The sequence below is a fragment of the Cajanus cajan genome, chromosome 7 (assembly GCF_000230855.2).
Source record: "Cajanus cajan strain Asha chromosome 7, NIPB_CcT2T_4, whole genome shotgun sequence".
In the NCBI taxonomy this organism is placed as follows: domain Eukaryota; kingdom Viridiplantae; phylum Streptophyta; class Magnoliopsida; order Fabales; family Fabaceae; genus Cajanus; species Cajanus cajan.
In genome coordinates, this window is record NC_138523.1 from 56931173 (window position 1) to 56943204 (window position 12032).

General features: G+C 34.9%; 1 protein-coding gene across 2 annotated transcripts; it reads left to right on the top strand.

Annotated features, from left to right (window-relative positions):
• Nucleotides 1–399: 399 nt before the first annotated feature.
• LOC109795226 (cyclase-like protein 2) lies at nucleotides 400–4988 on the top strand. Of its 2 annotated transcripts, XM_020354664.3 has the most exons (7): nucleotides 404–841; nucleotides 943–987; nucleotides 1078–1150; nucleotides 2046–2143; nucleotides 3400–3470; nucleotides 4288–4417; nucleotides 4606–4988. In XM_020354664.3, exons 1-6 carry the CDS (start codon nucleotides 490–492, stop codon nucleotides 4414–4416), a joined length of 768 nt encoding a protein of 255 aa, XP_020210253.1. In that variant the 5' UTR covers nucleotides 404–489; the 3' UTR covers nucleotide 4417; nucleotides 4606–4988. The 2 variants fall into 2 exon arrangements, with proteins under 2 accessions (XP_082916332.1, XP_020210253.1); XM_083060206.1 differs by lacking the exon at nucleotides 4606–4988 and having other exon boundaries at nucleotides 400–841; nucleotides 4237–4352.
• Nucleotides 4989–12032: the final 7044 nt, after the last annotated feature.

The following is a 12032-nucleotide window of genomic DNA, read 5'->3' on the forward strand; positions in this document are numbered from 1 at the left end:
AAGGCAGTGTTTAGTTTATTTTATGTTTTTATTATAAGAATTTAATCTTGAAAAAAAGAGATGTCAGGTTAAACACAATTTCTAATTTAAAAGCGCAAGTTACAAACTTGTTTTCTTTTACACTAGTTATAAACTTGTTAAAAGCTCATGTTTTGAATTTTTTTTAATTAATTTTTATGTTGTTATTCAACCAGAGGATCGTTTACGGTAAACTTGTTATATATATATATATATATATATATATATATATATATTTTTTTTTTTTTAAAAAAAAAAACTATTTTAATTATTTTTATAAGAAAAGTCTTTTAATTAGTTGGCAAATTTAAATTAATTTTTTAAGGATAAATTCATTAGTAATTTATATCGATTTAATTCAACTTGTTTATATATATATTAACGACTAACGAACGAGGAAGGGATTACGCTAGGGACTGGTGAGTGAGTGGTGGTGTCGGCGTGAGAGTGAGTGCATCCAATCCAACAACAATGAAGCGCGGAGCGGTCTCACTGATTGCGTGCGCCTTCGCGGTGGCGCTCTGGGCGGCGAACGGCGAAGACGGGGCCCTGGTCCCGCCTCGGCGGGAAGTGTACGACAATGGGCGAATATTCGACATCAGTCACCGGTACCAGCCGGAGATGCCGGATTGGGAATCGAAGGAGGGCATAGGACAGTTCCTGTGGCTTCCGAAGAGCATGAAGAACGGTTCGCTCGCCAACAACTCCGAAATGAAGCTCCCAACGCACACCGGCACGCACGTCGACGCCCCCGGCCACGTCTTCGACCACTACTTCGACGCCGGCTTCGATGTCGACTCGCTCGACTTACACGTCCTCAACGGTCACTCTTCTTTTCTCGCGCTTCTCTTTTTCTCTCAATATTATATCATATGAATAATGACACTGCCGTTTCACTGTTTCTGTTTCTGTTTCTGTGCGCAGGACCTGCTCTGTTAGTCGACGTTCCAAGAGATACTAATATAACTGGTATGCTATTTCTTTTTTATCTGGTGTGTCTGAGAATCTTAGAATTAATTTTTTGCTGCTAATGAATGAAAATGTGTTGTTCTTTTTCAGCTCAAGTTATGAAAACGTTTAATATTCCCAGGGGTGTAAAACGTGTGCTCTTCAGAACGTTAAATACCGACAGGTATTCTCTGCAAGTTAATCTAGTATTATGAATTTGAAGAAAGAGCTTTGAAATGTAATTACTGGTATCTTGGAGTTTTGTGTTTGTCTTTGTTCTCGTATGGAGGACTACCTCTAGAAAACTCTAGTGACTGTCCTAGAATACTCAAAGGGTAACCTGCCAGTCTTAAACCTAAAAACCATTTCTATACTTGTGTCTGAGTGTACCATCCACCCTGATCTTCTAGGGACAATTACTATAAATTTAGGTGCAATTGACTCCTACTTATAAATTAGTGTGTCTGCCGTGTCACTGACTGACCGAGTCTCAACTAGATAATACATAATTCTAAGCCTCAAGTACTGAAAGGGCGGAGGTTGGAAGGGAAAGCTCGGTCTGTCAAATGGTCATCTGACTGAACAGTACACAGCCCACACGAGGGCAAAGAGGCTGGAAGGTGCCATTGGTTGGTCATTCGACCAGACGGTATAGTCTTGAATATGTTTTTGAAGTCTACGTGACATTAAATTTCCGTGTGAGGGAACTTATTGTTTTTATATACTTCTTCAGTCCTTTAATAATTCTTCTTATGGCTTTGTCAAACTATTTTTTGTTCATCAGTTCATGTTAATTTACAGGTGAGTGAGACTTGAGTGCAGCTATTAATATTTTTATTTATTGTGCTTGTATCAGTGGCTATATTCTCCTTGATAAATTGACTATTGAAGCAGGGGTGGATGTTAAGCAAGGCTGCAAGAGAAATATTTAATTATGATTTACATTTTACAAGTTCTTATAGCTACTGTTTTCATAGATTTTGACATTATCGTCTGAGCTATGGTATCATTTTCACAATCTTTGAACTTCACTGGTCATTTGAAACCAAATGCTGAACTAAAACTTGTTAAATTATTAGGAAGCTTATGTTTCAGAAGGAATTTGACACTAGCTATGTGGGATTTACGGTGGATGGAGCAAAATGGCTGGTGGAGAACACAGATATCAAACTTGTTGGTAGGTATAAGTTGTTTCCCTATATTTGGGTGCAATTTCCCATGGGCGTGTTTTTGTCATTTCTCCCAAGTCTAATGGCTGGTCTAGTTTTGCACCACTTGTAGAGTGCTTCACGGTAAATTATTTTGTTTGACTCTGACTTCATAGTTTTTTCATACATGTCAGGCTAGATAAATAGAAAAAGAGGATATTTGGTCAATTTTTTATTATTTTAATGCTATAAATATTTCCTTTTCTTAATGAAGATATGGGCTAGGACAGAATAATTTTGACCTCCTGTGTGGGAAAACTAATGATCTGTAACGCAACCTTTATCATAGTGGTGGCTCTATCTTTTGTATGGTTTATGTGTAAGTCTGGAAGTGTAACAATGAAATTGTTTTGTTTATGATAAAACTATTGAAGAGTCTCCTTGAATCTTAATAGGTGACTGAATGTTTCACTGGATCATTTGTTGTTGTGCTTGATTTATGATAAGTATGACAGGTGGAGTTGCATCAGAAGATTACACTGAATCTTGACCCCCTCTCCCTGAATCTAGGCCACTGTGATTAGTAGGACTGAGGCAAATAAATGACAAAAAGGTTATAGGCTTGTTTAGATAAATTTCTCGATAAACACTTATAGGAAAAGAAAATAAGAAGGAAAATAGAAAATAAATTGCTCTAAAAGTTAAAATTAGTTTATGCATAAATTAATTTATAGAAGTTGTCTCATATTAATTTCTACAAAATGTTATAACTTATGTTAAGTTAATGTTAGCTTATGAAAAAGTTTATTTAACCAAACTTTATAATTATTTCGCAAATTGGATGTATGTTTAGTTAGTTACAGTTAGAATCTATCAAGGGGATAGATAGTTAGGTTCAGGGGATTGGGCTTAAATAGCAGGAGCCAGGTAGAAAGAGGTATATAAGAATTTAGTTTTGAATACTGAGCAAATGTTCTGTGATAAAAGGGGCAACCCTTTGTGAAGGCAAATATCTTGAAAGGAGAATTCTGTCCTTAGGTTCTTTGTTTGTAATTCAATAAACACTCCTGAGTATTCTTTTTCTTACTTTCCCTTTCTCTGTTTTTTCTTACATCTATCTCTGTAAACTCAGAACCCATTTCTGGGTTGCTAACAGTAACGCACTATTTTCTTTTGCATTTTCAGTGCATGTTTAGCTGAAACATATCACCAACAAACTTTTCACTTTTTTCTTTTGTCTGCTCAATTATGTTGCTTGACATTTATTTTCTGTGATGCAATGCAGGAATTGATTATCTATCTGTTGCTTCTTTTGATTACTTGATTCCATCTCACCTTGTTTTTCTAAAGGACAGGGTAAGAAGAAGTTCCCTCTGTAGCTGAGAGTTTATTTGTGTTGTTTTACTATTATCTATTAATTATCCCCTGCCCTAGTTGAGTGAAAACTAATCATATATTGGGGTCTTTAGGATCGAAGTACCACTAAAGTAATTTTCAATCTCTTTATTTGTTTGTGGTGGGTTCTGTACACAAGTGGAACCTTTGATTTTTATTACTTGTGATCTTTGTAACCATCAACAACATTTGGTCTTTCCACCCAATTAGTAGATACCAGTTAATATCTCTCAGTTATAACGTAATGTACACTTGTCAAACTGTTAACCGGTAAGTATTTGACTTTGACAGTAGACCTCTTTAAGATTGTTTAATGCTGTTAAAACAGCGACCATCTGGTTTATACACTCTGACCCTAGCCTTTGGATATACCAGAATAGAATCCTGAAAAAAAAAATCCTAATATGTACAGTGTTGCATAGTATATGTCAATGAGGACTCTAAACAGTTACTGCAGTCATCTTTACTTTTAAAGCATTTTACAGTATTTAGTTCATAATATCCTTATTATTTTCTCAATTTAAATGTTAACTTACTCATTGTCTCCACATCAATCCCAATTTGTGATTTAATTCGGTGTCTGTTCTTCTGATGAAATTTTTAACTTTTTAGTATGATAGATAATTGCCTATTAGTTGGTACTAGATGTATTTTGAAATGAGATTGGTAGTCGTGTATTCAGATTTCCTTGTATAAACCAGATTGAATATGCTTCATTTATTGCTAGGATAAGAAACAAAACCTACATGACATGAGCTAACAACTGCAAATGCTTTAGGAAATCATTCTCGTGGAAGGCTTGAAGCTTGATGATGTTCCAGCAGGATTATATTCAGTCCACTGCTTACCTCTTAGGTTGGCTGGTGCTGAGGGATCACCAATACGGTGCATTTTGATTAAAAATTAGGGTATGTGTGAGCTTGGGATGGGCAAACACGTGTTTTCATTTTCTTCTCTTGGGGTATGGCCGAATGAGGGTTGAAAGGGGCTTGTGATAACTGTTGCTCTCTATTTCGATTTTAAAGTCTATCAAAAGAGTTGACTTCTTCTATTCACTGAATCAATAGTCAACTCAGTACATTGAAATTTGCTGCAGGAGACTGCTATCTAAAATGCCATGGAGGTACGGATCATCGGTGGCTCGTGCATGTGCAGAGCAGAGCAAGAGGGATGCAGCATTACATTGAATTTGGTTTTCTTTTTCCTGCTAGGCTGGAACTGATAAATTGGCACAGCGGTGCCCTTATGGAGCAAGATAGTATCAATGTTGTGCTCAACATTTGTGGCTTATGTTTACACATGTTAGAAACATGCATGAGCATATCAAAAAGTCATTTTGAAAAGGAGAATATTGTGTATATAGATAATTTGCACGTAGCATTAACACTTCAAGATGTTAGCATTCCTCTGAATTGACTTACTTTGGCCGCTAGGTTTGAACATAATAAATTGGCACAGCGGTGTGTCGTCATTGAGAAAGATAGTATCAATAATGTTTGTTAACTTTAGTGGCTTGTGTGTACACGTATAACCATGCACAAGAACTTGAATTCAATATAAATCGTTTTGAAAAAGAAAATAATCATTTGCACATAGCAGTTAGATTATATTGTAATTACTTAGAATAAAGAATTAAAAGTACTGAACAAACACCTCCATGCTTTGGTCTTAGTTCGTTGTTGGCCATGGCTGGCTGGCTTGGGGTCTTGATTCTAGTTGACAGCAAAGGCTACTGTACATTGACGACAAAACTTGCATATATATCCGTGTACAGTGCGATATCTGCTCGATGGAACCAGTGTTGCTGAAATTGTTTCATGGCCACATTATGTTCACTGCTACAACATTATTGTTGCAAAATTCCACTACCACTGCTACCAATGTGTAATTCAAATCAATCAATTCACGCCTCTTCATCCCACAATCACTGTCAGACCTTTTCCTGGAGCTAGCACAGTGATATTAAAAAAAAACTCGCAATTAAGGTTGATCCCACGAATATAGTAGCGAACAAAATACACAAAAATATCAAGAGAGATGTTGCACTCGGTGTATCTCCGTTTGGTATTTATATATACTTTTACTCTTTGTTTATTCCGGATCTAGCTCAATCTTCGTCTAGATGGATAAATTTGAAATGAAAGGTTAGATAACGTGTTAAAAAAATTTTGGGGGGAGGGGCCTGAAATAACGTCATGTTTTTAATTCACTTGCTTTGTAAACAGAAGTTTCTATTAGAGTTAAATCATCTTGGACAACAAAAGTTGCTTTTTCTTTTATGATTTGATCTTCATCTACTGTGTACATAAAGTTTTCACAGGTATTTAGGATCATCATTGCATCTTCGCATCTGTCATGCATTTACAACCTATTATTGATTTTCTTTTTTGGGGATTCTTGATCACTGAAAAACTGCGATAATGAGATAAAATCATAAAACATTGAAGCCAATGATTTTAAAAAATGTTGCACTGTTTCGTTCACTCACTCATTTGCCTACAAAGACAATGCAAGTACATGTGCAGCCTTTGTTGCATGTTTTAATATCAAAGGACTATGATTTTATTTCGCTGACTGTGTACACCAGAGATCTGTACATTTTTTTCTTTCTTTTTTGAAAGTTTTATCTCAGTGGATGATTGAGTTCTCCAATTGTTTGGTTTAAAATAAAAAGAAATTTCTAGTACAACCTCATGAGAATCTTTTGAAGTGATGAACCACTTATCACGATGAAGTGATTTAGGAAGCTGAGGTAACAAGTCAGTTTCGTATTTACAGGTGCAATTAAGGCCTCTAGGAATTTATAGGAGATTCTGCTTAGATTGATCTGGGACAGTTGCAACAGAACTCTATTTTGACCATATGAGGTCTTTCAAGCTTTGAACGGATGTAAATATTAATATATAGTAAGGACAAGAAAACATAGATTGAATTCTAAGTTCTAACAAAGTGTTAGTCAAATGAAAAAATGATCACTCTTTATATTAGTAATTCGTTTCTGGCAGGACTGCTCTACCTACTATTCAGGATTGGCTTGTCCGTTCCTATATTGTTGCAGTCACTTTTAGTGTCATCATTCCTCGATCTTAAAATCTTGACATTCCAAAATGGAAGGAAGAATTGAACAAAAATCAAATTCTTTACGTTTCACTTATTTACCCAATTATCAACATAGCTGGGATTTGGGATTTCCGCTGACATGCCATGATGCACAACAGCTAAAAATGTACCATGAAAAGAGTCACGGGTTCTATCTTTCTGTGATGAATTGTGTCATGTGGGTCGAGCAACACGACCTGCAGGCGTTAGTGTATGAAGTGACAAGCCCCAAGCAATGGCTCATAACTTACTGGACCATATCTCAAGTCATCCACATTCTCCTATTCTCATAATACAAATATCTGGTTTTAAATATTACACGGATGGTAAAAATAACTCCCTTACAAGAGAGCTTACATGTTAGTATAACATGAGTATTAGTGTAATGTTTTCTAAATAATTAAGAAGGATATTGTAGGATATAAAAAGTAATGAGCATAAAATTTTATACAACCTAAGAAGATTTTTACTGCAGTATCAAGTAAGACAAAGTCTACGCACAAACACAAATTGAATAAGATAATGCTAAGTTCTTGGTTGCCTTACACAACAAAATTGTACTAGATAAAAAAATAGATTTCCAAAACATAGGCGAATATATTACAATATGCACATACAAAACAAGATTAATTGGTTGATAATTTGTCCTGCGTAATGTTGCATATATATATATATATATATATAACTATTTCTCATTTGTGAGACTGGAAACAACCTTCTTTGTTGGAGATACTTTGCTGCGTGACATTTACTACCGTAGGATTTGACTTTTCATGATCTACGTACACAACACATGCTGCATGTTTTGTTGTGTATTTGTTGGCGTCCTATAATTGTCGCTTTATACCAACAGTGTTTAGTACCACAAAGAAACACTTAGGGTGATGATTATATTTAAGGTGTTCATCATTTATGACTTGTCAACTAGCGTGTGTTCCCCGTTAGATAGTGTTTAAGGGTTTGAAAACTTAACTAGAGATAGTGCTAGGGTCACTCTTGCCTGTCACAAGATACCCAAATCTTTGTCTGATGAGCCAGACATGCTTGCAGCATGGCAGCCAAGTTCACAGATTTGGGACACAAGCCATGCTGGGGTTCATAGCTGGCCCCTAAAAACATCAAAACTTCACTTGTCCTTTTCTTCTGACTTTGTAAAGGAACCCAAGAGACTTTAAAAGGGATCCATCCTCCTTGCTTAACAATAAATTTTGCCTTGTTAGAAGAGAGGGAAAGAGATTTAGCAAGGCATGCACCCTTTGCATTGGACCACCTAAACGCATCACTGTTTCTGCCTTTTTGTGAAGGCATTCAATGCTACTTGTCCACTTCTCCCTTATAAACGTTTTCTTTTCCATATAAGACATTATATCAATATGGTGGGGTATCCCTTTAAGGCGCCAAGAAGATTATTTTAGGCCTCCCTCCTACTAAGAGATTCTAAACTAGTAACCTCAAAGCCTTTCCTCAATTTATTGATCTTCTGGACTTGGTTATTCTAAGTAGGTAACGAAACCAAACACTCATAAAAGAGCTTGTGCTCAGTTCATTTAATGTTTGGGACTGAGTAAAGTCCCATATTTATTAGGGTATTCCAGCTCACCAATGTCATGTTTATCAATTCTAATTGCTAACCATGCAGGCCAGAACTTCCAGCTCACCATCTCATTATTGCTCAGACTTTTCCTGATTACAAAACTTAGAAGGTTGTAAAAATAATATCTCAAAAAAAAAAAAAAACACTTGGGAAGCTTGTAGCTTCCCATCCTAGCTCTAAACATTGTGGGGGATATTTCAATTTCATGTACTATAGAAGCTTAAATTAAAATGTTTGGACTTTGGACCACAATGTGGTGCAAGTTCTGAAATGGGGTTCAATTTAATATTTCCTCCGTTTTTTATTCATAATCGTTTTGTCATAATTTGTCTTTTTTTTTCATTGTTATTTTACTAAAATCAATGACTTAGTAATTTTTTTTTCTCATTTTTATTCTTGATAATTAACGTATGTTTGCTAAACAATGTGTGTATTTATTTCTAATGTCTACCTATTTTTTCTCCAACTACCTATGTAAAGTTAATGTTACATTTAAAAAGACAATATGTTTCTAACGAAATACTATAAAAAAAATATAGGGTAGAATAGGAAAGTAAGTAATAAATATTTTTGAAAATTAAAATATCAAACATTTCTTTAAGTCTCGTGCAAAACCTTAAACGACTATGAATAAAAAATGGAGGGAGTATAACAAATGGGGATGTGCATAGTGTTTGTACACATTTATATATGAGTGGCATAATGAATTCTACTCGTACAACTTCAGGATAACATGGCCAAATCTAATTATGTTTCTAGTGTTGGCATTTTTGTCTCTGCTTGGGGGTGATGGTGGCCAATTAGAATAGGATCGATTCCTAGCACATTGGATGCCGATTGCTGGTAGAAAACATTAACTGTAACAAATAAAAAAGGAACGTTGTGATAATAATTTGGTTCACGCATTAGGTATGGAAATGCTAGTTGACACAGGTTTTGGGGCCTCCATTTCTGATCCATTGGGGCCATTCAGAATAGTGATGCATCAACAGCTTGGAATCAATTGGTATTTGGGACCATATGAATCTTGGATAGTTCCTTGAGAGTTTGAGAAGCTAACATCAACACCTTGATTTAGAACGTAGTTGGTGTAAATTTGTCTGTGCTAGAAGCAGCTTTTCATCAAGTTGAAAAGATCATGGTGTCAAATTGAAAGAATCAGAATTCTTTTATGCTTTTCAGATGGAATAAAATGCCATATTGGACCTCCTCTCACTAATAACTAACCGTTGAAAACTTACCATAAGACCTTTACTTTTGTTCACATGTTTTTCCTTTCTTCCCCTTAACCCTGATGTTGAAACCTGGAAATTATCTAACCTCTGATGAATTGTTTATTATTTATAAAACAATTACAATGACTTTGAGAATTATGTACAGGAAATTATTACTGACAACAAGAAGTTTGGTAACGAATTTCAATTGTGATTTGTGAGGCAGGTAAAGACATGGATTTCAAAACTTGCAAATTCCAATCGTTCAAGAATTTACTTCTTTAAAATGTTGACTTCATTCTTTTGGTTGATTTAGCACATAATAGGCAAAATAATTGCAGAATGATGTGACATATTACCTTATGATACAATGGATTACTCTGCCAGTCCTAATTAATTATCTTTGTCGTGGAACAGTCAAATTCTTCCCTGTTTCATCTGCTTTGGGTGAAAAACACATTTTGACATCATATTTTTAGTGAAAAACATAAAATATAGTAATTCATGATGAAAATACGTTACACAGGAATTCATGATGAACTATAGTAACAACATTTTGTGGTATCGTGCATGTCATGTGTTGGAATTTAATCGATCAAACTGCAGATACTATACTAGCATTACAGTTTTGTGGGGTTGAAATCTCAACATTATATTTGTATTCCTAATTTTTGCCAAATAGAAATGATTATTTTTTTTGTTAGACATGGCGTGAAACAGTGAGATAAATTCTACTTCCATTCCATTATTATATCCTTTAAGAAGTAATGACTAGTAAATCACCATTAATTGATTTTATGATATTTTCACTTTTGCTTCTAACAAATAGCAGTGTCATTATTAATCGCAGTAGGGAAATTATTGATGGTTATTAGAGTTGGATGATTTGTAGCATTTTGGGATGGTTTACAATAAGAATGGTCTCACCAGCTTCACCTTTCCACAAGTAGATACGGCTATAGCTATGAAGCGGCTAATGCTATCTTATCAAAGATTGGAGACTATTTTATTGTGCAGCCTAAGCAGTGTGTTTCCATGCACTCTAGAAAAACCTTTGTGGGGTCCACAAGCATATATGGTCCTCTTTTGTTGTTCTTTTAGACTTTACAGCTGTAAGCAAGAAAAGAGCAGAAGAAAATTACATGGAGGGTTTTTTAGCCCAATTTTGTTTTCATTTGAATTTATTAAATAAAATGGGAAACACCGGATGCATGAGACTAGGTCAAAAGAGAAAGTTCAAAATCACCAATCTAAGCCCCAAGGCATCATATTATTCTACAATTATTAGTGTGGGGGCATATATTACTGATCTCATAACCCCAAGGCTGTTTCCTTTTGGAAAAACATTTTCCCCTCTTCAAGTTTTTCTCCCTCTTGACTCATGAAGTCATGATCGCTAGCATCCATCTGGTACTATCTTTAATCTACCAAACTTAAAGTAGAGAAAAATATTAATAGAACCAAAGACAATCTTCCTACAAAATCAGATTTTGTCCCCTCATAATAAAATCCCCTGCCTTTATGCATCGTATCATAATTTACGATTAGTGGGTGTTTTGTCAAAGCCACCAATAAAACCAAAACCATTATAATTCTACTTCTTTTCTTGTTTACTACTCACTCCATTTCAGGGAGAAACAAATCTGTCATTTTTAATTATTTATGCCTTTAAACTCCTCCAAGAAAAACTAATAAAATACTAACCCATTGGGTCATTCTTATTTCATCATGCTCACATACCAAGCGTTTCTACACACTCTTTATAGAAATTATTTGTGTTATACACGTGAAAAAAGTAGAATAAACTTTATTTTTGTTTTCACACGAGAAGAAAGACAAAAAAAAAATTAAAAATAAAAATAAAAGCAAAGAGAACAACCAAAAGGTGAAGCATGCACTATAGTGAATCCACTAGAATGATCATCATGAATCTTTGCATTCATAAAAGAAAAAGGGGTAGGAAGAAACACAAAAAAGAGAAAAAATCTCCACGCAACTTAGAGAAAGGGGAGGTCTACGGAATGTTATCCACATGGGGTATGCCACCTTTCTTGTTTCTTTAAAAAGAGTGTGCACTTAATCATAGTTAGTCTAATCCAACTAACGACTAACAAAGCAAAGGTTGCATAAGTATTGAAAAGTTAATGCTGTGTATCCCACTACTTTGAATTAGATGCAAAAGTGTTTCCCCATGTTCTTCGCTATGTTCTCGGCTTGTCACTAGTGCTATAATAGACACGATTAATCAATTGTCTCCTACTATTGACTGCAAATGCATAAGTTGTTGTGCAATTAGACTTGATAATTCAACAGATAAAGTGTGACAACTAATAACAGCTAGGAACCACCAAAAGTAATTCGAAGAGTTTTATTTTTGTAACTATACATACATGCACACTTTGTTTTCTAATGCATCACAGAAATTAGTTATCAAGTAATGCAATCCACTTACACCGATCAAATCAGATAGAAAAAATAACATGAGTATTCTGACAACTTATAGATAAGGACTACTAGATTGGTTATTCAATTGAAAATAGAAAGTAAATGTTTTAATTATTTAGTGCTAATTCATAAACACATTACGAGTATAAAATTCGCAGCTAGACATGAAGA

Coding starts and splice junctions, on each gene's coding strand:
- LOC109795226 (XM_020354664.3), top strand. CDS start 490: ATGAAGCGCGGAGCGGTCTCACTGATTGCGTGCGCCTTCGCGGTGGCG. Junction 1,151..2,045: donor AGAACGTTAAATACCGACAG/GTATTCTCTGCA, acceptor TTAAATTATTAG/GAAGCTTATGTTTCAGAAGG. Junction 3,471..4,287: donor TTGTTTTTCTAAAGGACAGG/GTAAGAAGAAGT, acceptor CAAATGCTTTAG/GAAATCATTCTCGTGGAAGG.